The 27128-nt window shown below is 38.5% G+C and overlaps 1 protein-coding gene across 3 annotated transcripts in view; it reads right to left on the reverse strand.

The window, feature by feature from the left end:
• LOC306880324 (A-kinase anchor protein 12-like) overlaps positions 1-27128 on the reverse strand; it is a 37346-nt gene that overhangs the window by 2656 nt on the left and 7562 nt on the right. The window contains exons 1-3 of one of the 3 annotated variants that reach the window (XM_079433799.1): positions 16086-16223; positions 14854-14956; positions 361-4995 (exon numbers count right to left, since the gene is read on the reverse strand). In XM_079433799.1, the coding sequence (XP_079289925.1) occupies positions 365-4504 (4140 nt within the window). In that variant the 5' untranslated portion in view covers positions 4505-4995; positions 14854-14956; positions 16086-16223 and the 3' untranslated portion in view covers positions 361-364. Of the gene's footprint in view, positions 1-360; positions 4996-8915; positions 9208-14853; positions 14957-16085; positions 16224-27128 lie in introns of those variants that run through there. The other 2 variants (XM_079433797.1, XM_079433798.1) reach the window with 2 other exon arrangements.

The raw sequence follows: 27128 nt of genomic DNA on the forward strand, positions 1-27128 counted from the left end.
ACTCGGTCTTTCACCACAAGTTCATCTCTCTTCACACGGCTTCCCTTTAAGACCCAGCATTCAAAGTGAAGGGTCAGGCAGCGGCATTCCTGCTTTGATATCGAAGGTCCCTTGGTTACTGGTACATGGAACAAAAGCTTTTTCATCTCTCCAAATGGAAATCTACCCCTAATAAAACTAAGATCCACTGAGGTTTTTAAAAAGGCACCATGCAAAAACTGTAATAAGGAATGTGGAACTTTCTTTGATGGACAAAACTACCTTTAGAAATGTTGTAATATTTTTTATATAACTGTTTTGCTTTACATTTACATAAATAAAAATAAAATGATCAGTTTCATTAAATTAATACAGACTAACCAGCTCATGACACTGTGAGAACCTCTGAGGAGACTGGCTCGATCTCATTCCCGACCTCCTCCATCACCTCCTCCACTGCAACGACATTTGCTGTCTTCTCAGTAGCAGTCTCCAGTTTGGCAGGTACATTTTTAACATCTGTCTTTTGACAGTCTGGATCTCTTGACTCTCCCTGGTTTGTCATGTCCTGTGTCGAAACCTCCGTTAGAGGTTCTTCCAAGTCTTTTTTAGGCTTTTCTTCCATTGATTCCTGGCCCTGTGTACTTTCTTCTTTCATGTTTGTCTCAGTGTCTTGAACAGGTACATCATCTGCATTTATAACATTTATGACACCAACATTAAATTCCTGTGCAGTCTCAATCTGTACCTCCTGTGCCATTTGACACTGCTCAGCCACAATCTGGTCTTGACTTGCATCTATGACAGATGTTTCTGTCATCTTTTCTTTTGGTATGGCTTCTGAAACCGCTGAAGATTGTGTCTCTTGCTGGATTTCTGTTGGCACTTCCTTAGGATGTGATTCAACTTGACTTTTTCCTTCTTCACTTTCTGTGGTCCCACCAAGCTTTTTCTCTTCTGCTTGCTTAAGTTCGACTTCACTTTTTGTTACCTCTGTTTCATCATGCACATCTTCCACAGAGACTGTGGCAACCTCCTCATTTTGAAGTTGGATTTCATCTGTGATAGAAACCGTGACTGTTTCTGTAATCAGGATGGTGTCGTTGACTGTTTTCATTGGTTTCTCAATAACAATGCGAGTTTGTTCATCATCATCTTTGCAGATATCGTCAGATGCTTTTGGCTTCTCTGGGCTTGTTTCTAGTGGAGCATTTTCCTCCGAAATGACTTCTGTTGAAGTTTTTTCCTCAATCGTTCCAGAAACCACTTGGCCCTCTTCAAATTTGACACCGACTGATGTGGTACAGCTTTCTACCTTCTCAGTAGACACTTTTTGTTCTGCATGTGCCTCAGCAAGGTTCTCTACAACATTTTGAATGACCTCTTGCACAATAACACTGCTCTGTTTCTCAATTATTTCTGCTTCTGTCACTTGGGTTGCCTGGATCACTTCAGTTTCTTCTTTCACATTCTCAATAACTTCTTCAACCACAACACTAACTTTCGTTGAAATTACTTCTAAGCTTCTCTCAACAGCTTCTTGAGCAGAGCCAACCTCAGCATCATTCACTTTAAACTGGATGTTGTGGTCATCTGTGGGAAGAACAAGAGGAACCTTTTCCATAACAGTTTCACAAGCTAGATCTGCTGAATAGGATTCTGTCATCTCCGATGTTGAGCTTGTAACACAAACAGTCTCTTTGATGACTGAAAATTCTTCAGTGGCAGCTACAATAGGAATGGGATCTTCTGTAGACCCAGCAGTTTGAGAAGCAAGCACCTCTGGAAGGTTTGCCATGACCTCCTCTTTTACAGCCATGGCAACTCCCTCCACAGACACTACCTCAACTGTGGCTTTAGCTTCTTTAACATCCTCCAGTTCTTGCACTTTCTCACCTTCACCAACAGCAACTTCAGTGACTTCTACAGTTTGGGCAGAGACTGACTCTTCAACAGTTGGTTCCACAGGACCTGCAGCCTCAACCTGAGGGGATTTTTCTGCCACCACCAGCTCTTCGAGAAACTCTGGATCCTGTTGTACATCATTGATGAGCGCTACTTTGACTGCTGCTACTTCTTGGAGGACAGTCACAGTCTCAGCTTCAGGTGTCTCCTTTATATCTTCAAACTGTGCTTTCTCCTCAACCGCATTTTCTTTTAGCTCTGTCTGAACTCCACTCATCTGAGCCTCATGAACCTCATCCTCAGTCATACTGGCCTGTTCAGGCTCCTGTGTTTTGTCTTCAACAGCCAACTCTGTGACAAGCACCTGGCTAACAACTGTTCCCGACTCCACCGAAGGCTTCTGAGTGAGGCTTACTTCCTCCACCACATTTACTTCACTAGTGTCAAGGCCAGTGCAAACAGTAGTTGCATCTGTTTTCTCATGTGCAACCAAGACTGTTTTCTCTTCCATGATAGCTGACTCGACCAAAAGAGTATCAGTGGTGACTGCAACTACTTCTTCCTGTTCCTTAGTCATGGTGAAAGCCATGGCACTTGTGGTAACACTGATAGTTTCCACAGCTTCTTGTAGTACTACATCGGCCTTCTTCTCTACACCATCATCTGGGACAGGAGTTGTCTCACCTGATGTAACTGGTGATGCTGTAACGCGTGATACAGCAGAAACCATTTCAGTCTCCTCTATTTGTTCAAGGGCCGTAACTGCTTCTGAAGTAAGCTCAACAATGTCCTCTGCAATAGTGTTATCAGTCGATTTGGGTGTGGCAGCTGTGTCTCCTTCTTCGGGTATGTCACTCAACTGCTTTCCCTCTGTCTCATCCTCAACATTTTCCACAGTGGTTGAGATCCAAGATGGTGATCTATCCTCAGCTGAGGTTTTTGCCTGGGTGACTGGTGCAGATTCTTGCTTCACTTCCTCTGCCTTAACCGCAACTTCTGCAGCAGGTTCATTGTCATATTCTGAAAGAGGTACCACAGCTGGAGTGTCAGAATCATCCTCTGCAGAGCCAATGTCAGAAGAGATCTGCTCTTTTTTACCATCAGACTTCTTCCTGCGTGGAATCAATTTCCTCAAAGAGAAAGAGGATTCTTCTTTGGGGGCTTCACTGTCAGAGGTTGTATGCTCTGCGCCTGAGGCTTCATCAGACTTGTCTTCTGCTTTAGGTTTCTTTCTGTGGGTTACCAGCCTCTTGAAAGATTCCCAGGTAGACACAAGTTCTTCTTCTGGTTCAGGTGAAGAAGCCAAATTCTCATGATCAGCTTCACCAGAGCTTACAAGAGGGGACTCAGCGGTCTTTGTCTGCTCTTCTCCTGACTGCTGCACTTCTTCATCAATCTTAGGTTCTTCATCATCAGAATCAGAAGTCTTTCTGGCCCTTTTTTTAGCTGACCCCACGCAAATAAGGGCTTCCCAGGACACAGATGTATCCATTTTTCTTTTTGGCTCCTCTGCAGCTGGTTCAGGCTTTTCAACTTTTGGCTCAGCCTTTGATTCTGCCTGTGACTCTTCTTTAGACTCAGATTGTACCTCTTCAGAAGGTTTAGGCTCATCAGTTTTCTCATCAAAGACAGCACTCTCATTTGAAGATAGGGTAGAAGATTTGGGTTGGTCTCCAGGTGCTTCATCTTCGCTCTCAGAAGGCCTTTTGACACGTTTTTTTGGAGTGACTAGTTTTTTGAAAGAGGACCAAGGTAAAATTCCATCTTTCTTCTTCTCACTGTCAGAAGTGACTGGTTCACCCTCAGTCTCTGCAGCTTGAGCCACCTCAGCTTGAGGTACCTCCCCTACAAGATGCTTACCAGATTCTTCTGAAGATGCTCCGCTGTCAGGTTTCTGGGGCTCAACTGACTCAGTGGATGACTGGATGTTTTCAGCAACTGGTTCACTTGATTCTGTTTGCTTTGACTCAGCTTCTTTTTTACTCTTCTGCTTTTTGGATGACAGCTTTTTTAGCCCTGCTCCTGTAAACAGCTTCTTAAGTGGGCTTCCCTGAGCTTTGGATTTCTCCTGAGATGACAGGATTTCAGCTTCAGTTGTCGCTGCTTCTGAAACATCTGGCTTGTCACTTGTTGGTTTTGAATCATCGGTGGGTTGAGCTTCAACAGCAGTTTCAGCAGCTGGAGCTTCAGCAGTCTCAGTCTGAGTCAGAGTTTCAGCTTCACTTGTAGCCTCAGCTTCTACTTTAAGTTCTTGTGGCTCTTCCATCTCAGTGGAAGTTGTTTCAGTTATCATTTCAGCTTTAGTTTCAACCTTTTCTGAAGGTTTCTCTATCTGCTCAACCTCAGTTGGTTCTTTCTCTGCGTCCACTTTAGGTTCCTCCGTACCCTCAATAACACCCTCTGCTGTCTCCTCAGTTTCCTTAATGTCCTCCTCTGCAGACTTTTCCTTGACCTGTTCCTCATCTTTGGGCTTTTTGAAGCTTGCCTTCTTCCGCAGGTTAGAAAAGATTCCCTGATTGAAAAATCTCTTAAAGGGACTCTGTGTCTCTTGAGAGGGTGGACTTGTGGGCGATTCAGTTGGCACTTCTGAGTCTGGTTCTTTCTCTGATATTGTCCCCATTTCTTCAGCAGATTTTTCAGTCACCTCCTCACTGACCTTTTCAGTCTCTGATGGGGTATCAACTACAGTTTGGTCTGCTGGTTCTTCTGCCTTATCGGTCACTTCTTCAGTCACGGCCTCTTGCTCTTTTTCTGTAGTTTCTGGTGATTTGTCTTCCTCTGTTGCAGATTCCTCTTTCTTTTCCTCAGAAGTTGCATCTGCACCACACTCTGCTTCCTTCACTGTCAGCAGTTGCACAGGCTCAGTCTTCTCATTTTTGTCTTTCTTCAGTGTGAACTTGAATCCAACGAAACGAAAGATCTTCTTGAAGCCCACCTCATTGGCCTCCTCTTGTTTTTCCTCTACTGCCTTCTCTTCTGTGGTTGTAATTTCATCTGCATTTGCAGAATCGTCTCCTTTCTCTCCATTAACCTGTGGGGCAACCTCTTCTTGATGCACCTCAATTGTTTCAGGGCTGTCGTCTTTTTGGGTGACGGTTTCCGTCTGGCCAACTGTAATGAAAAATACGCAAAGTTTTTAGTATATTTATTTCAGTTACAGTATTTCAAGTTACCATAAATCAAGTTAGCATAAATCAAATCATTATCATTCATTAAATATCATAACACTCATAAAGTCTTATAAAACTCATTTGTCTCTTATGGATAGCCAGTCCAAGTGTAGAAAAACAAGTTAAGAGTTATAAAAGCAAAATACATGATCTAGTGATATAATTAATTCAAGATGGAGGCAATTGAAGGAAATCAGAGCCACATTTCTAGAAAACCTGCAAAAAATATTTTCACCCCCTATACAGATTTAATCAGGCATATGATAGCAATTTGATATTAAGTTGACATTTTCTGGTCTCTTTCTTGTGAGCACCAACAAAAAAATTATAAGCTGGGGAATGATGACAACATTTAACATCAAGGCAACCAGGGGAAATTTCCATGTTGTAAGCTTCACAATTATGCAGGCTATGTTGCCAAACTTTTGGACTATGAAATAGACCTTATTTAATAAAGCACAGCAAACATATAATGATATCACTTTATTACTCTTCATTATGCCTGTATATTTGCCCAGTTCTTAAGCTTACAAAGACAAAATGAAATAAAATTGCAACAGGTGGGATAAACAAGAGAACAAACACTAATAATGTCTTGAATTCCTCCCTTGCCTATCTGTGTTTTGACAAGAGTGGGTTGGTTTTGAGGGTGTGGGGCTAGGAAGAGGGAGTCGAGTTCACATGTAGTTTGAGCCTCCTAGAGGCCCAGTTTTTCTTTGACATCCAACCTAGCAAGGGACTGTTCACATCTGGCTCTGCTTGCTCTTGCTCTGGGGTCTGAAACCCACCCAGTGACTTTAAAAACAAATTCCAAGCATTTTTAATGCATGGATATCACATTACTTGGCTGCCTACACACTTATATGACACAGGCCAAGATAAAGGGGCAGCAAACCATTTATCTACCAAAACAACTTAAGCCAGAGATCAAATTGATTTATAAATTGTTCTAGAATGATTTCTTTATGTGACTGGTAAAGTCTTGGACTGATTACCCTAACCTTGAAAATCTTACAGCGAAATAACAGGAATGGCTTATATTTACGGCCTGCCATCATATCAGACCCTTAGGACAACAGGCAGTCAATAAAATAAAATATTGATGCTCTTTATGCTGTTGTGGTCACTCGCTTACATTTATCAGTCCATTTCCTGTTGGTTTAAAACAAACAAAAAAAGAAGCTCTGTGTTCTCAATGTATGCTTTAAATTTAGTGAAATCCCACAGTTCAATGTGGTACAGGGATGCAATGGCATCCCCATCCCCCTACAATACAACAAACCATCCCCCCCACAGACCAAACCAAATTCTAAACTTCAGCTTAGGAAGACTGTATTGTGTTGTCCTCTTTGTCTCACAATGGGTCCCTGTTTTTTTTCCCTGCTTTGGTTAAAAGGGGTGGGGGGCCCACACTATTTTCCATCCTGGAACTTAAACCATAATGAAAATCCTAGTTTTAAAATGGGAAATTTTTATTTTTATTTTGTTTACTATGTTGAGAGTTGCTGAAATCGCGTTTGGTCTCATACTGTATCGCGTATCTTGTCAGTGTGTGCACTTGCTTGGCCATTTTTAGTGATTAATAGGAAAGTGGGTTCAGCTGAATTCTAGCAGTGACTTGTTGGTTAGGTATAAAAAAGGTTATTATACCGCGGCAGCGGTCGCGACAGCCCTCGTGTGAAGACCAAAGAGTGTAAAGACCATCGCCTTTACCGTGCGACTCCACCGGCAAAGGATATAAAAGTATCGCTTTTTATTTTTTTTCCTTTATATGTTTACTATTGAAATGTTGTTGTTGTATGCATTCGTCAATTTTATTTAATTTCTGTATTTTCTTAAATGGGTGTGTATAGAGTATTTACAGAGTGTTAACTTTTAGTTTTAGTTACTTTTTCTTATTTGTAAGTCGCTTTGGATAAAAGCGTCTGCTAAATGACTAAAAGTAAAAGTAAGTAAAGTAAAAGGGCATTATGGGAAGCCATATAGAATGACAGATAGAACGTTCTCAGTCTTGGTGATATGGAAGACTGATTAGCAAAACAATTAGCAAGTCTCATAGTTTAAAGATTCCCGGTTGTGCAGAAGTGTTCGAAGTTTGAATCAAAATGTCAGAATAGTACGGTAATTAGGCAAAATATTTAGAAAGAGGCCTGCAAATATAATTAAACTAAAAACCCGCCTTAAACATGCAGTCTCTTTTTTTCTCTTGACAGATCTGCAGCTACAGATTATATGCTCTTAATTCATCTTTACATCATTTGACAAACATCTCCTTTGGGTACATTCCAGGAGGTTTCTTCTTACACTGTAGTAATGTTTTAACTATGAAGGACACGCATTTTTATGCAAAAAGACACATTGCTGTTGCCTCACACAGCTGGAGACAGGGAGGCGCTGTATATGTGCAAATTTATTTTTACACGAGTACGAAAGACAAAATGGGTCAAAGATTTGGTGAAACCACCAGTCGCCCTACATTTGCCTTTGTCTCAATGGTGGCTCAGACTGAGGAAACTCGAGCCAACGAATTTGATAGCATGTCTGTTGTGGCTGTTAATGTGTGGAACTGTGGGTGAGCATTTTGGAATGTGTGGGAGCAAATGCCATCTGAAATCACAGTGGTGTGATAGTCTAGAAAGACGGGGGAGGGGTGGATGTTTGTTGAGATGGGTCTGAGGTAATGGTCAACAACCCCCTACCCCTTGCTGTTACATGCAAATACAGGCTGTTCATTAGTGGAGTCTGTGAGTTTAGGGAAGTTACAGGAAGAATCAGCAGTAGACTGACTGTCGGACCCCTACCAGGCCAACTACCCCACCTCCCTCACTAAATAACTACACCTTAGTGATTCCCTTTGACATAGATGTGAATCATGAAACAGTCGAGATACCATTACTTTTACTATCAATATCCAATTTTGGAAGTGGGTAGTGGTTTTTAACTATATTAAATAAACAGAAAATTAATAAACCTGCAATGTTCTGCATATATGAAATTTAAGCCAATTAAAATAAAATGAAATGATCAATTTAGGAAAAAGTGGATTAAACGAACATAAATATAAGAACATTCCCAGCTAATCAAAACACTGTGCAGCAGGTATTCAATTCCACACACCCACACCACCTCTCGAGAACACTGACTAAGATCTGAGGGGCTTAAAAACTCATTAAAATTCCTAAAAAGAAGGACATCTGAGACCACTGAAGCCCATCAGATCTGAACATTTCCAAGAATTTATAAACCCACCAACTGTACTGTTTTCTCATACTACATGAGATGTAGAACAGATAAATCCTACTAAGCTTCAGGTTGGTCTCCCATACTTAAAGGTTAATGCTTCAAATGAACAGACAAGAAATATGACTTCACTACTCTAAGCATCACTGTTAGTATATACAGAACTATTTTTTATGTATTTGTAAAAAAAAAAAGAAAAACAAAACCCCTGAAACTTTTAAGGAATCTTTGGCGTTTCATATGTTCTAAGGCTTAATGAAATGCAAAATAATTACACACATACACACAAGAACGTGGAGATATGTAAATGAAAGCAAGTAATTACTCAAAGGGAAAAAATCAATTCAATATTTTCTCATAAAAACAGATATTAAACAGTATTTAACATTGCCCTATATGATGCCACAAGCAACAGATCAGGCAGACGATATTAGAATTTGTCCACAAATTTAACTGATTACTGAATAACAGATTTGTTATTTAACCCAATAATAATAATAATAATTAAAATGTCAAGAATTTACTAAACAAACCATCTTAATTATTACTGCCCCCCACTGTCCCCTAGTAACCATGATAAGCCTCAACTTTAACAAGTCATGGATTTAAGATGCATCTTACCTGTTAGAGTTATTGTCCCAAGCATTTCAGAAACTTTTGCAATTACTTTTCAGGAAAAAAAAGAGAAAAAGTATTGCTGTTTAACGTTCGCTGACAGTGATGCTTTTTGAACTCCCTTCTTGTAAAAGTCTTGCTTCCTCTCAGACTACGATCAGCTGATAGGCTTTAAGGCTACACTCTTGTTTCCCTCTCTTTCTCTGTCCTGTGAGCTTGTGTTGAAGCCAGGCGTCTCCTCTTCTGAGTTTCTGGGTGAGAATGAGGGGAACTCATAACACACATTTCAACAGACACTGACACATGTCCTGTGGGACCACCCCACCCATACCCCCCCAAACCCCCACTCCTCCTCCTCTTCAGCTTTTCAGCTGTTCTCTGCCCCTCTCTACTGAATGAGTTTCCCTCTTCCTTCCCTCTCCACTCCTCTTTACACACTCTCTTTTTTTTATTTAAAAAAGCCAATTTTACCTACATTAGTGTATTGTAGACCCATGTGTCAACATATGCTGACCTTCTGTTATTTTAAACTATTTTTTTTTAGGAAAAAACACTATAAAAATGTCTTCCTTAATATAATGATCTGGCCTTGTACTTAAGTGAAAAGTTAGCAAATAAAGTGACTTTCTATTTCAAATTTGCTTCCCAGACTAGCTAGTGGAATGCTAATGTAATGAGGCTGGCACTCTACAGTGCTAATGGTTCATTCAAAGTGTAAACTGAGGCAGCTTATTTCATTCAAGTTTTGTTGAAGGAGGATGGCTGAAGAATACCAGTGAGATTCCTCAGCATACAAGGGTCTAATCAGACATCTCACACCTTGCCATTGTTCTCATGGAATGCACGAATTCCAGCTAAAATCTTCTTCTAAGTGGGTGATAACAACTCTAAACCAGTTTGGTCTGGATCCTACAGACTATGCAGAAACTCATCTGGTAAAGATTGGTATTTTATCTCTCCTAACTAAACCAAAAGCTGTATCAGTCACTTTTCCACTCAACATTAGTTGATTTGATTGCTATGTTATTGTGATATTTTAATTAGCTGGATTGTAGCACTAGACATTAACTTAAGTGTTAATTGGGTGCAAAGCTAGAGGGGACAAGTAGGGCAAATTCTTCTTGAAAAGCTGATGAATAGCCGTCCTCAGACTTTGTTGTGATCTATATTAACAGACAGAACCATGGGGCTCAGATCAGAGGGATTTGACATATGGGAAAGGCTTTTTGCCCCCAGTGACTACATAGGAGTGGAATTCAATAAGCACATACTCTCTCACACTAAAGACAGTTTGAGTCACTCCCTTTCTACTGTAATGGACATCCCTCAAAAGAGGAATTGTACTCTACTTCTTCCTGAATGCATCACTTATAAGCTGAGTCATATTTGAGGATTTGGCCATGAAGACACAACTAACACAGATGGCCTATTCCAGCCTGATGTAGTAAGATGTGATAAAATACCAACAGCTAATCACAGTCATGGTCTGTCATGGTGAAACTGATACCCAGAATGACATACATGTTATCTCTTGCATCAGGGAAACGTGATCAAACACAGAAGCGTGAGCAGTTGGTGGTCTGTTTTGGCTGGGAACATGTGGAAGTGGGCTTCCCACTGGCCTGAGGGCTTGCAGGGGATGCTGCAACGTCATTGCAGACCCCAACTCACACACGCACACACATACTTCCACATACACACACCCTCATCTGTGCACACATTCCTTGGGCCAGGAAGATGATGTCGAAATAATGGGAGGAAAAGGAAATGAGAGCTGTGTGAGGATCTGGCCAGGATCAGATGACTGTCTCTAACTCTCCAGCAGTCTTCATCTTTATATTTTCACCTGATTTCGCTCACTAGATTATCTTTAAAATTTCATCTCTGCATTTTGTACCTTCCTCTATATCAAGCTTTCCTTATTTTATTCTTCCTGTTTCCTTTGCTTTCTATGGATAGAGGAAGCTGAGGAATGCTGTGCAGGAAGAACACTCATTCTTTTGCATCATTGCCTCCTCTTCCCTCACCAGTTTCCTTTGCTATTAGGTCATTTTCTTTCACTGGGCTAATTCATCACTTTTCAGAAAGGACACATAACTCAGATTATTGATAATGCATGACTACTCCATGAGCTGTCACAGTGCTAGGTACAACTTGTACCTGTGACATCATAATGGTTGTAGTCCATTTGGTGTACCTACGTAAATGATACTGCAATATACTGTAAACTTCCATTCATTCATAAGTTTTTGGTCAGTAACAGTTTTTTAAATGTTTTGACAGATGTCTCTTATGCTAATACATTTTTATTTAAATACATTTTAAAATTTAGGCTAGATTATTCCTGTGATGGCAAAGCTACATTTTCAGCAGACATTAAGTCTTCAGTGTCACATGACCATTCAGAAATCATTTTAATGTGCTGAATTAATACTCGAGAAACATTTCATCTTCTTAATGTTGAAAACAGTGCTTACTATTTTTGTTATACATTTTGGATGATTTTTTTTAATAAATAGAAAGTTCAGAAAAACAGCATTTATTTGAAACAGATTTTTTAATATTACATTACTGTCACTTTAAAAATTATATCAATATATGGTTGGCAAACTACTAGATCATGACATAACTTACCTCAATGACACAATATGAGACAATCACATTTCTTATTAATCACCCAGTGGTCTGGGAGATTCTATGTAAACATGTTGTAATGTAAAACATCAAGCCAACATTTGATTGTCTGAACTATGTATTCTCTGTCTAACCAGACCAAATTTCACTTTTAGTATCCTTTTGTCAATATCCACAGTCAGGATGAATGTTTAACAGCCAAACAATAATGAAACTAGACTCTTTTAATGCTTTCACAGGGAAAACTCTGATTTCTTTTCATTTATACAATTTTATTGCTGCATTTTAAAGGAAGTAAATTACACTTAATCAAACACATATTCACACTCTCCCTGTGGTTTTCTCTTTCTGCCAAAGCCTTCATCGCTCCACACTTCACACATTCCATTCTCACGTCATCTCAACTTTCCTCATCTGCGTGTTTCTCTGATCAACACCACGAGTATTACTAAAACTTACTCGTAGTATCAAATGTTTACTCCGTCAACAAAATCCCAAGTTACTAATAAATCTCAGCACAAGAAATCAGTGTAAATTGTATGTGGCTTCAAAAGACGCTGACCTGAATAGTTTTTATTTTAAACTAGAAAACAAGTGCTTAATCAAAATAAAAATATGTTCATAATTTTCCAGGAATCTGACCTCAAATCATACTGCAGGTCTGGAAAAGAGATTCTAAGAAGTGAATTATTGACCACACACACACACACACACACACACACACACACACACTGTCAAAATCAAATCACCCTTTTGGATTCAAATTCTAAACACCAATAAAAAAACCGGAAGCAATTATCAACAATCTCAGAGGTGGAGCTCTCTGTGGACACAATTCCACAGAAATAGGTCAAAAACACATACGGATAGCAAAAAGAAAATATACAGTAAAGGGACACGCTTATACCAGCAAGATAAACAGATAATCACATACAGCCTGTTAAAACATGTTTGATATGGAACACAGACTCATATGCTATCGGAGTAAAAACACACACGCACACACTCGGCTCGGCTCGGTGGGGGAGGGCTGTGTATGAGATAATGGTTGAGCTCACTCTCTGGACTCACTCACTCACGTCACCGCCTTATAAACGCCTGGCAGCCAGCTTGTGTGTGTGTAAGTGGGTGGGTGGGAGAACTTAATTCATTTGCAAACTTTTGTATACATGTAACTGTTACATGTCTGTACATGTAGGTCAGGCAAGTAAATCTGTGTTTGTAATTTCCTGCTGACATATGTGCATTAGTATAATCATGTGAATGAGTGAGCTTGTATGGGTGTGTATTCATGAACATCTGAAAAGCCAGGCGTAGTCAAAATCAAAAAGATGCTGATTAAAGGAAATTGTAAAATGTATGTTTTTAATATTGAGAGCACTATTTGTTGATTTTCTGGCTGGGGAGACATTGCACAATACCAGCATTTTTTTTTTTCATTTTTGGCAGCGTGGACACCAAAATAATCATACTTCTCTCTCGTCTGTCTTTATCTGGCTCTGTGTACATGGTTTCTATTGTGAAGTTGCACTAAAACCCGACAGCATCATATTTTGGGAGGTTTCTTAACAATGGAGAACAGACAGATATATCAACACATTCATTTTACACACATTATTCTCCCAGTACGTTTCTATAAAACGTTCCAGGGGTTTTTCTGGTACTCTGGGGATGCTGGAGAAAATAAATGGCAGCACTGAGCATGCTAGAAAATTATGGCTAAATACTCTTGGCTGGCATTACAGCATTAATCATGCAGATTAAATGGTCCCACTTTATATTAGGTGGCCTTAACTAATATGTACTTACATTTAAATAATTTGGTACAATGCACTTTTTGTGTACATACATGCTTTGACATTGTACTTATATTTTTAAAAATACCTATATGTAATTGCATCTGTAATTAATTTCTGTAATTACATTTATAATTACACTGTTGACCCATCCCTTACACCTTAACCAACCCTTAAACCTACCCATACCACCAAACCTCTTACTAACCTTACTCATATTCAACCTCAATAGCAGCAAAAGTGTTTGGCAATACAATTTGACCACAATAAGTACATTGTACTTATTATTTGATGTAAGTACATAGTAGTTAAGGCCACCTAATATAAAGTGTGACCGATTAAATAAATCCAGTATTGAGGCATTTTGGGAGCGTTTCAAGGGCTTGTCCTGGTATTGTCATGCTTCAGACTTACATATACAAAATGTCTCACTGCATCCAAAGCCACAACAATAGGAAACAGGTTTTATTTGTGTGTAAATATGTTTACACTGTCAGATGTGGCACAGAAGAGAGACTATTCTTGCTTTCTGTCAACCTTTCTTTTGTTACATTTCATACAAAAGTACATAATGTTTATGAAAGAAATAGCAATGTCAGATTTGTGAACAAACAATTCATTTAGGTTTGATGTTTTCTAAATTATTCGAATCGGTATTGCTACTTCTGTTATGAACTTCAACAAGTCAGTAAAAGTTTATGACTTAATAAATAATGACTTAATTTTTGGTCTCTAACTCAATCAGAAGTACTCATTTCTTTCTAAGCTTGAGAATTTACTGTTTGAATCAGTATTTCTCACACTAACCTTTGAAAACTATATGATACACTACTAAAACCATTACTCGTTTTATATTCAAGAATATTTATGAAAATGCAAATTGCATTCCATTCCACACAGATTCATGGCTCACTATATACAATCATTTTGCTATTCTTCAATATGCCTTCCTTTTTTAGTTTTATTCATGGTGAAATTCCAGCAAAGTGTGTGATTTGACCTCCAAATTTAAAGACACCTAAGATTTCTATACATGCTATGAGGCTAGCTTATTAAAAACATACACCTCTTTAAGGGGTCAGCTAGGTCATGGCTTGCTAAATATTATAGGGGGAAGCATCTTGGTGGTCTCTCTGAGTTGAAAAGCAAGAAAGGAACACAAAAAACAAATAAAAATAAACATGGTATGCATTATTTGCCCTAGGGTCTTCTCACAGACCATGGTAAGGGGACTAAAGAGGTCTATGTTGGTGTCCACTCACTGCAGACTCTATGTAGGTGTTCTCGTCTTCAGGATTGCTGGGGATTATGAGAAGGATCAGTTGGGGAAAGAGGGCACACAGATAAAAAGATAAAGATCACATCTTAAGCCTCACACACACAGAGACCCCTGACGCTGGGTGGTGGCCCACTATTAGTGTCAGTCATTGTCACACTACGCACACAGACATGTAATAAAGATATGAGAGTGATATATACACACAATGTTCAAGCACTTGGTTATGAGCACATACCCTCAGCCGGTGGGGTATCCTCCACGTGGCCATTATACTCTGTCTGATCATCTGTCTTCCCATTAAGACTGGAAATAGAGATCTGTCCATTCTTCTGAAGAGGCTAGAACAGAAATAAAGAAGAGAGAGACATGAGTTAGAATTGCAACAATCTTTTCAGCAAAGGTATGATACAGTTTAATGTGAAACTATTCAAAATGATGATATATTGCTATTATTTCCCACCAGGCTTTGCTCAGAAAAAGTTAGGGGAGTTAGTAAGATTTTTAAAAGATGTTTTTGAAAGAAATTTCTCATACCCACCCAGGCTGCATTTATTTGATCAAAAATACAGTAAAAACTTGTTTCATTCAAGATTGCAATCTGGTGTTCACCTACACAGACATACACACCGAGTCTAATTAGTTTAATTAAATTAATGGATCAGGCTGGCTTCCAAAAGGGAGGCACCTCTTGTGAAGATCTGGTAAAGGGACTGTGCACTATTCAAATGGTTTGGCACTTCTCTTGTGCACTAGTGAAGTGTTAAAACAGGTGCAGGAAAAGAACTCAGTTAAAGATGAGGATTTGACAGTTCATGGTTTTAATTTCATCATCAGTTTCCATGTTGACTACATTTAAATTTAAGACGGCATTGATTTCATAGAATAAGACAAACATAGATTACCCATCTGACTGCCACAGGAATTTGGACGGTGAATTCACATAACCAAGCATTCACAATTCCCTCGGATACATTAAATATTTCAGTGATGGCAGAATGTTGCAATTCTCAACTGTGGGCTGTCGATCACATTTTGGATCCAGTCAGCACTGCTGGACAGGACTGTAATCTAAATAGCACCCGTATACTCCACCAACTCTAATGGCTTTCTGAAAGGTTAACCATAATAAATGTTTGTTCATTTTCTTAGATATAGATTATCTAGGGGTTTTCACCCTTTACCTTCATTTTATACTCTCAGCTTGGCTTTTGAATTCCATAAACTTTCTGAGAAAACATGAACTAGAGACTTTACAATGCATCATATCAGAAATACTTTCCTCTCTGATCAGCATAGTACCATTAAGTTAAAGGTCAATTAGGCTTCCGACTAGTTTAATAATAGAAAAGTAATAGGAATCACAAAGGACTCTCTTGTGGGACTGTAGGAAAATATGTGAGCAATGCAATTACGTTAAGAAATTTTCTGTTTAGAGGCAGAAATAAACATGAGCAAGAAGACTCAAACCTATTCCAGCTTTGACATTGGTCCAGCAGGTGTCTCTTTATTCCATTCAGGCCTCAGACCCCCAGGCCTATCTCATGACAGTCATTCTCCACATTCCGAGACCCCTTCACAGAATTCCAGGCCGATGGGGGCAACCCCACCCAAATTCCCCTACCACAGCCTTGTTTCATCCCCTCCTTTATCTGACCTGACATCACTTGCCATTTACAGATATACAGACATAACTCAGATCCATAATTAAGGTCTTCAAAAGTTCTGGGTCAATAAGGTTTTTAGAAATTAAAAATAAATTTTTAGAAAAGTCAGTAAGAAATGAATGCTTTTATTCAGTGAAGTGAAAAGTGAAAGCTAAGACATTTATAACGTTACAAAAATAATTTTATCCACATTTTATTCCACAAAAATACTAAGCAATACAACTGTTTTAAACATTGATAATAAGAAATGTTATTTATGCACCAAATAATTATATTAAAATAATTTCTGAAGAATCATGCTGGAGACTGGAGAAATGGCTGCTGAAAATTCAACTTAACTTTGACATGAATACATTTTAAAATGAGTTATTTTACAATTCAATAATAATTCACAATTTTACTGTTTTACTGTATTTTTGATCAAATAAATGCAGCCTTTGACTTCTTTCAAAAACTTCAAAAAAAATAAATTATCACACCACCCCAAAGCTTAAGTGTAGTGTACATACCGGGTGTGAATCCACATGTTTTTCAATTCGTTCAATATGGGTTTCTCTTTTTGTCCAAATTTCCCCATAAACTTTTCACGTTTAGTGGCCAATATCACCAAAAATTTGATCACTGAAAGAAATGAGCACTGATGTTTCCATATTTGGCAATAATATATAAACTATGAAAATAAGTTCTCCACAGTATATTTATTGAAGAGTGGACTGTAACACAGTACACAAGCTCTGAAGCAATTCAATGAGAGACTGAAGTATTTATATAACATCATGTCATCTATTGTGAGTTGTTTACTTAATATTTCAGCATGTCATTTTCTTGATCAAATCCATGCAGAGCTTTTAGACAAGTGGTGTCTGATATCTACTACACCTACTGACATTTTCAAGCTGGAAATAAGACCACCATACTGATCCATCCAGGAAGGTTTTATGCCAGTTATAACAGTGATATAAATAACTTAATAAATTAGGCTAAACAATTCTTGCTATTTTTAAATGTATCCAACTCTGATTGGCCAGCTGAGTGGTTTCTGAGCAATGTCTGAGCCTGCTGGTGACACACTTGGTCCTTTACTAAGGTCGTAACTCACCCGGGACATTTAACAACTGTTCAACCAACAAAAAACTGACAGTGTGAGTGTGTTTAAGTGTGACAGTTGCTTACCTGAAATAACTAAAGGTAAACACAATTTATCTTTATGGCACCACACACTTGTGGGTGGAAGGTTTGCACAGAGGTGTGACATCAGGTGTGTGTGTGTGTGTGTGTGCTGTCAAGAATGTGATTTGTGACTGGCCTTGTGCACTGCTTTTTTATGCTGCTTTCTATGTCCTTCCTAACACTTCATTATCTGGAAATCTTTTTCATACTTCCATCTGTTCTGCTGCCCTGTATTGCACTGATCTGCCAGATCTCCTCTTCCTCCCCTCCTCTGTTGCAGCCTCTCTGCTTCATTTTGCAGATCAGAGATTCAGGGACGGCTGTTCATACCACAAATCACTCTGCAGAGAGGGTGCAAATCTCTTCTGTGTAGGACAGGGAAAGACCGCAAAGGAGAGGAGAATTCATGCTGTCTTAAACATCTATCCAGTTGTCAAATACTCCAAATAACAGTCATCTTACAGATGTGACCTTCTAAAGTTTTCAAGACTCTTTTGGTGTCCATGACATTTTAGACTGTTAAAGTTTACAAAACTGACATACTTGTGGATTTAAAATGCCCACCGACAGATGGAGCCCATATAGGCTAAGTGATCAGTGTATGAGACTGAGATATATATATAAGTGTGTGTGTGTATCTTTTATTTTTAAGTAATGAATAATGAAACTTCAATGGAGAAACCTTGGCCTCTTGGTCTGAACAGTTAAATAATTTACATTTTGCAGAATACCTGAACTTGTGTCCTCAGTCTCTTAAACGCCAATTTAAACACCTTAAGATTAATTGTAGCGTTAAAAAGGCCTTAAACAGGGTGTAAACTACAGTATATTGAATACTCATATAGCTGATTAAACTAAAAGCCCAGGCTAGTAAATGTATGCCAGCAACATTCATAATGATACGTGACTCCAGATCTTAAATGCATGCATAACATGATAACTGGATTATCACATACACTGTGAGAGGTCCAGAGAGGATATAAGTGCCGAATACGCAAAGCTACAAGTTCTAGGTTTAGGAAAATACACTCATTACACTCAAAATACATTCTAAAATGCATGTTAATTTTTAACTCTAATTGCGATACTGGTAATATAATCTGTGAAGAAAAAATGGTAGCAAATGAGAAAAGTTCAAAATAGCAGCATTTTCAACAGAAGTCTTAGACTTGAACCCCACTGTACACATTCAAAAAGTCATACCTGCGATAAGCCTGACACAGGGCAATAAGCATCCCCTTGGAGGTCATGGTTTATCCATGCCTGTTAACCTCTGCCCTTTGACCCCTTGCTGATGAGGACTGTATCACATAGAGAAACAGGAGAGGACAGCTGGATCATCGTCATCATTTGATTTACATTAAGAACCTTACAGCAACAACTAGCATACACCCCTAATAATAACATCAAATTTACAGAATATCTTTTTTGGGCTAATTTAGTTAGTTTTAAGGGCATATTTTAATTTTAAAGTATTTGTCAGAAGACTGCTGTAGACTTGTCAGTAAGAGTTATACTATACTAGTTATAGCTGTATTTACAGGGTTCCATTTCAACACTGGAAGACAAGAATAGAGTTTAAATTTCCTAACCTAGATGGATACACGGAGGACTAGTTTTACACAACGATATATGTGCCTGATGTATGATTCAGTCACTGCCTGTATCTAAAAGGAGGCCTGCATTTTCCTGTACTGTAGGCCAGAAAAATAAGTTTTAATCTAATTCTGCCAATTGTAAGGATGGAGAGGGGAGAGCAGCAGTAGATGAGGTAATTATGAGAAACCTTCCAAGTTCAAAGTGGTCAGAGATGCAGACTGAGATCACTTATTCAGACGACTAGGGAATATTAGATGTAAAGCTGTGTATCATCATTATAGAAGTGATAAGAGAAAACATGTGATGTACTAAACAAGCTGTAGACAGACAATAACAGCAGTCAGAATACCGAACCCTGTGGAACTCCGGTGGTGAGTTCGGAGAGTGTGGAAACAAAACATGATAGAATGTGTTATCAAATGAGTCTATAGGGAGTAAGACTTTAGATCCAAAATCAGCAGCTAATGGTTGAAGCAGACAGGTCCAGATAAACTGAAATTGAGGAGCTAAGTGCTCTTACTGTAAGGGATAGTTCACCCAATAATTCTGTCTTCATTTTCTCATCCATGACATTTCAAACTTGCATTACTTACTTTCTTCTGTGTACATGGTCATTTGAAAATTGTCTCAGAGGTTTTTTTTTCCCATACAATTTTTTTAAATATCTTCTTTTATGTTGCTCAGAAATAAAGTCATACAGGTTTGGAACAACATGAGTGTGATTAAATGATAACAGAATTTTTAATTTTGGATGAACTGTCCCTCTAAGCAATTTGATTACCACAAGGAAAGCTATTACAGTTAAATGAAGCCAAATTACTATGGGTGAAACAGTGTTTTGTGTAATGAGGTTTGACATATAGCTGAATATTGACCCTAAATCTTTTGCAGTTAAGCTTACAAATTCTGAAGTCAGAGGGATGATACACATTTTTAGGCACATTATGAGCAACAGGGAATCATAATAGACCAAAGTCAATGAACTGAATCCATTTTGCTCAATTGTGCCAGCTGGGATATGATTTCCACTCTTGACTGTTACCCGCATTGCTTGCTTTTGCTGTATTGTAATCTGCTTGCAGAGAAACTGTAATTGAGGGTGGCATTTGAGATTTCATGATGGATCCTTGATTGTTTATGCCCCAAACACAAACCTCCCAGCTGAGAAAATAAACCTCCCTGATACAACAAACTATAAGCCTCCCAACTGTTGCTCACTGTATCCTCCTGCTATCTCGCTTTCACCTATTGCTTAGTTAGCACACTGCTTCATTATTAAAGACATAGTTCATTGGCAAAAGAGAATTCAAAAGAGCACAAAAAAGGTATTTTAAAGCAGTGGTTCCCAACCCTGGTCCTGGAGGCACCCCAACACTGCACATTTTGCATGTTTCCTTTCTCTGACACACCACTGTTTTAAAGAACTGCCATTTGATAAAAGTCAATGGGATCCAAAACTTTTATTCACTATTGATTTAGGGCAAAATGGCTAAATAATTTCCATAATATTTTTAGGCATCTAAAGTTAATTCATATCAATGACTGTCAGCAGCTTTATGGAGAAGATTTACTTAGTGAGGCAGTCATGGAGACAACACACAATTTAGCTGTTTTTGATGTACACATTCATCTTATTTAACTTAATCTGCTCAAAATTCCAGCTGAATTTTGAAACATTAAACTACTCATCCAGCATGAGAGAAAAAGACACGCTTTGTGTAGGGGGTTAAGCACACATACACAGTCCGGTAACACATATTCAATATTGGAGCCTTAGAGACCACAAACTGCATGCATCATCTCATTCGACACAAACACAGATGTGAAATGATCAGCCTCTGGCAACACACAGAAAACCTCAGTCTCTCTCAGTTAAGTCACTTACTTCACAAACAATCTACACCAGTGTAGTATTACTGTGGTAAACTGCCCCAGAGTTTTAACAGGCTAGTGCTTACAACTTGATCCTGACAAATAGGCCACCAAAATATACTGCACCCTTACACGCCTAATCATATCAAATGTACATGTGAGTCGATTTGAATTAGTTACACTGCTTGAGATCACAACAGTCTTTAAGGTCCACAAATCATCAGTCCTCTCATAGTCTGAATCAGAATCAGAGCACCACACACCAAAGTGTCCATTTCTCACTCACTGAAGGGGGGAATCTTTGGCTTCAAAGGCAGACAAACACATCATCTTCTTGCCTAAACTTATTAGACTGTGGCAAATGTATGGCATTTGAGCTTCACATTTACAAATAGCATAGCATTGCATTTCTTCACTCAGATTTGATAAATCACATATCTGCAAGGCGGCTATGGATTAAGTGCTCGCTTTGCTAAAACTTCCTTCATGTTGGCTTCAGATTTGTTTGTTTCATGGAAACATATGCAGTGAATTCTTTACTTCTCATTTGATGGAGGAATTTATTTTTTGGCACTGACTTGAAGTAATATACAAAAAAGGAGTGATTTTGTTACAGATTCCAGGAACTTGTACATATAAATGTCCGTGCGGAGTCTTCCAAGCTGCGAGCCACCCCACTGAGCATTTTCCTGATTTTCCTGACCCCCTATTTGCCTCCTGCCGATGCTGGGAGTCTTCTGTTCCTTCCACTCCCCAAACAGCTGTCATTAAGGCCACCCTCATGCGCAAACATAAATGTGATAGGACAGGACCTCCCTGTGTCTCTGGCAGATCAGCCGGACCGTCCCAGACTCAAACACCCCACAGTCGGTCTGAAACAATAAACGTCCTCCTCTTGCTCTATCCCAAGGGTCCTCCTGTGATTCAGATCATAAGGAGAAAGGAAGAGTTCAAACGTGACTCTCCTGTTATTTTGAAGAGATTAAAGTTAGGATCTGGAGGAGATAGTGAAACTGGATCGGTTAAATAACGGCAGAAATAAGGGATAGTTCACCAAATACACAAACAATGTTTCAATAAGAAAATTCTACACTAAAATGCTGCAGAATTGTACAGCATAGAGTACTACTAGGGTCCTATAGGGTCCTACCCTGTAGGGTGCCACAAAACCTGCTTTTAACTCATCTGTCAACTTGCTACTGTCCTAACCAACTGACAAACTACTTGTCACCGATACAGTGTTTTTAAAAGGGTCCTATTCTGCTCTTTTTTATGGTTTGAAAATCGCATTATTTTTCACATAATTTACATTATTACAATACCTTTCTCCCCAGCCTGGCACAAACGGAAAACAAAATGTGTTGTGATTGGTTAGCTGTCCCAGTGTGTTGTGATTGGTGAACAGCTTAGGCGGCGTTTCAGTACTGCCCCGCCCCTTGCCAAAGCAGCAAGCCATTTCAATTCACATAGACATATTATATCTATATCAATTCAGACCCAGAGAATATTGAACAAGAGGAACCTTTGCACGCACGGATATTGCAAGACATAGTAAAGTGGTAACAAAACTGTTGTTGTTTTTTGGCTAAATAATGTTTTAAATAGGATGCAAACAACAGCTTAAACATAACCGCATTTACTATGTACAGATAAGTGTAACGGTAATATGTATTATGTTCTTTAATTCTAACATTATAATATGAATTATAGTGAAACTTTTATACAGTTGAATTTATTTATACCATAATCCCACAGATTTATACTATGTGTGGCGGCCGGGTGTGTCTCACAGAGAGCGAGGTTTCCCCGGTAACGCTGTACACAAAGCAAAGCTCCGCTCACAAATGCTGCTTTATCAGACATTACATGCAAGATGAAATGAAAACAGTCGGAAATGAAATGAAAACAGCGCTCTCCCCACCCGCCGACCATTCGAATTTCCGTAGGAGGGCTTTATTTTTGTGATGTCACAAATAGAGGAAAACAACTTTGTAGTCCAAACGAGCCGTTCATTGTAGTTCTTGAAAAGGGATTTAAAAAAACCGAAATATCTCCCTTTGGAGTGGACTTTGAGATTTGTAACTTTGTAGATCGTTTTATGGCCAAACATATACTACACTACACACTGACTAAAATGCAAAAAGTGAAAAAGCATAATAGGACCCGTTTAATACACTTTCCCTTACACTTTCAAATGACATTTCCCGTCTGTTGTTGCACAGACACAAAGTGCTTTTTCTCAGGAGACATGAGAAGATTAGATACAACACCAGGGAAATTAGCTCCCCTACTGCCACCAACATCCACATGATGTTGTTATCCAACCAAAGAATATACAGAATTGTTTTTAGACAAAGGAACTGAGCTTATAGTGATTATCACATGCTGCCTGATTTTATTTTATGCCTTAACAATGTTACTTTGGTAGAGGCATATGACCAAATTTGGTGAAGACATGAACATTCACAAACGCTTTTAAAAAAAACCCTAAAGGGGATAATTCAAACAAAAATGAAAATTTTGCCATCCCTTTTTTTCCTTCTGTGGAACATAAAAAAGATATTTTGATAAATGTCTCAGTGTTTTTTTTCATACAAAACTGTTTGGTTGCCAACATTGTTTCAAAATATATTCTTTTGTGTTGCACATTAGAAAGCAAGTCATACAGGTTTGAAACAATACGAGGGTGAGTAAATAAATAAATGAAAGAAATTCTGGGTGAACTATGTCTTTAAATGTTATTTACATCTAAACTAGTAGATCTATATAATATCTCCTTTGACCTATGAGCATCTCTTTTTTCATAAACCTTGCATATGAATCTTGCATATCTTCTTCTTACTCGGCCAGTGATAACAGCCTATCCCTATCATCTCTAATAAGGCCAGAAAATGCAATCGCTGTTTACTACAGTGCATTCTAGGACTTTCTATATACGCAAACTCCTGTATAGATCTGAAGATAACATTTCTAAATGTCCTGGCATGGCGGTGAGCCAGAGCGATATATGACCTTTCAATCAATACATGATTGTGCTGAGATTTTACAACTCTCCTTGGACGCTTACAAATTTGATGTGTGCTTTCTAACTTCCACCCCCCACACTCTCACATACAGAAACACATGCACCTTTACCAGAAATATGGATCACAGCAGTTTGTCAAGAGGCATGAGTCATGATTTGTCTTTCAAGGATGAAGAAGGGTTATTCTGTCCTCTGAGAGAAAGAAAAAGAGAGAGTGTGTGTGTGTGCGTGTGTGTGTGTGTGTGTGTGTCTATGTGTGTGTGTGAGAGAGAGAGGACAGCATCTGGTTATTTTAGGAACAGAGCTAAGCTGACGAGATTCGGCACTGCAGTGAAGGAGAAACAGCGCATGTGCCTGAAACAGGAAGTCCTTAACTCCTCCTCTGGCTTCCTTATATGTTTAGCTGTCTTGCAAAGCCAAAGCACAAACAACATAGCAAAAATATCAAACTGGAGGCTTGTGAACTGTGGCATGATTACAATAACATGCAATGTGATGTCTTGTGGTGTCCCCCCAGGCTTGATTCTAAGTCCTTTTATTGTTTAATCCATTAATCATCAACAACTGCATATATACCAAGATGGTTCACTCATATTTCTGTGAATGGGAGAAAGTGTAGTAAATCCTACCTTCTAAATAAAAGATCCAGTCATTAATCGATAAAGTCATTGCATCACTGCAGCTGCCGTTAGAAGCTGCAGATCCTATAGAAACACCATGCTGAGATGCACATTGGCTGGATCAACCTGAAATATGTGCTTTTTTAAAAGCTATCTGAGCATAAGAAACAACAGGTTATGTAATATTTAGATGTTGATTTGAATTGTGCAGTTTAAATGTGAGTTTAAAGGTCCATTGAAGTGTAAAACAGGAAGAGGGGGTGGAGCATTTCAAACAGCTCTGCCCCTTTTTAAAATAGCCAATAGCGTTTCCTTTACATCACAACTGATAAAAGTCATTGACCATTGATATGTTTTAAATGCTAATATCATCTAAATGTGAATTTTGTCATTTTTTGGAGCACACTAGCTTATAGATAACCGTTAAGGCTAACATATTCATACCGAAAAACTGGAATTATGGTTCCAAGATCCAAACAGCTGATTCAGTTAGTTGTTTTCCCCCAATTAATCAAATTCTTTTTCATTCCATTTTCTAATTTTGTTATGTATATTTCTTTCTCTTATTTTTTTCTTACTCTGTTTTTGAATCTGCTTATATGTATTTGTGAATGTTTATGTATGTGTCTTCTGTAAGGCACTTTGTAAACAGTTTTAAGTGATTCTGTGTACATAAAGTTTTACATACCAAAAGAAATAAATAATTACTCAAATCTACAGCTACACCAAAAGTAACTTTTCTCATAGAAATAGTTCACTGTCTAAACAAACCACTTCACCATGGTGGTCTTAGCCATTTACACACAAACACAGAGTCATAGTTATTATCCATTAGCGATGCTTTCCCATGAATTAAATGGATGCTAGGGCCCATTTCTAATATTGATTTTACTCAGTCACAGTTACACTCTGCTATCAAACTCCCTGTATCATTCATATCCTTTCATCAGTGATTAGAAATCAGATGTTAGGTGATCTTGACGAAAACAAACAGCTGGTACAAATATCATTCACTCTTAACTCGCACAGCAGAACTCTGTTCTTTAATGTGAATATAAAGGATTAATTAGGAAGCCTTTACATCAAGATTGTTATGACGGATGAATTTTGGTAAGATTTAAGGGCTGTTAGGAGAGTAGGAAGACAAATCTGACAAAGCTTTACAACTCTCTGGCAAATGGAATTTAATTACATCTCATTGAACTCATTGAACCACATCTCCCTAAGAGGCCCAGATAAAGCTCAACAACACTGTTAAAACTCAATAGATTCAGAAACGAGAAAAATGCTACATTAAGGGAAATTAAGACTGAAATGTGCCCTCATATAATATTGTCTATTTGCACATAATGTCTGCATTTTTGCACCAGATTCACTAAAGGTATTATGCAAATAAGGCATAAACACAAAAACTGCCAAAAATATGTGCTAAACACAATTGAATGGCATAATTCTCATGTATTTGACTACACAGATATGCTTCTTCTCCATGATTTGATGCATTATTGCTGTCCTCTTCATTAGGAAATGCTTTTCACAAGAGGTAAAAGCAATGTTAAATTGCTGAAATAAAAGAGCAGTCAAAATGTTTTGCAAAAATCTTAGCAGCCATCTCTTCTTTTTCAGGAACAATCACATATCAGATCATCTGCTTTGAGGTTAATTTGTATGGGAGTGTGGATCCTGTTTGTGATGACATTACATCCAGTACCATCCACTGATTGTGGCTTCTGCCTAATTTAGTTGACATCATCATTATTACCCTGTCTGGGAGTGTCTGTATTTGCATAATCTCTTTGATCCTAAGGCTAATTGCTTCATGCATAGCAAAAACATCGCACAGAATAGAGGATCTATGACTGTTACGTACAGTTTAAAAAATTCAGCCTTGTAAAAAATGTGGAGGCTGTGTCTGCCTATTTACAGAGAAACAACAGTTATGACATCAGCTAAAACCAATCAATATTACTAAGCAATAAAACTAGCATGCAAACAGCCCAGGACCAGCTGGACAGCACAATCTGCCAGACAAATCCAATTTTCAGAGAAACAAACATCATTACACTGTAGTTCTTATAGCTACCGACACCCTCAGCATCTTCATTTGTTCATAGATTTGTTCAATATGCACGAGGATGCCAAAAATTCGACCCACAATTGTAAGTCATTTTAAAAAGCCTAAATATATTCAAAAGCATTCAATCACCTGTGGTTGAGGATTCACATTCAAATCCAAAAGACTTTCAGAATCCATCCAAGTGAAACTTCCGGATGATGTTTATCTTCAAATGAGGTATATATAAGTCGATAGACTTCACTACATTTGTAATAAGCTGTGAAGAAAGCACATCTAGGAGCCTTTAGTTCTTGTTCAGCAGCACAATAGGTTTCTTGAGCTGTGAAGTGCAGACAAAAGTAAACGCTTGACAGAGATTGTCTTTTTCTGGCAGGGCAGTAATGAAACGTTATTGATGCTGGCTCCTGATGAAAGCACTTAGCCTGGGATCTCCACAAGGAGAGAGCTTTACTTTTATCAGCACATGCCCATCGCCAGTGAAGA

Source organism: Barbus barbus (assembly GCF_936440315.1).
Source record: "Barbus barbus genome assembly, chromosome: 14".
NCBI lineage: Eukaryota > Metazoa > Chordata > Actinopteri > Cypriniformes > Cyprinidae > Barbus > Barbus barbus.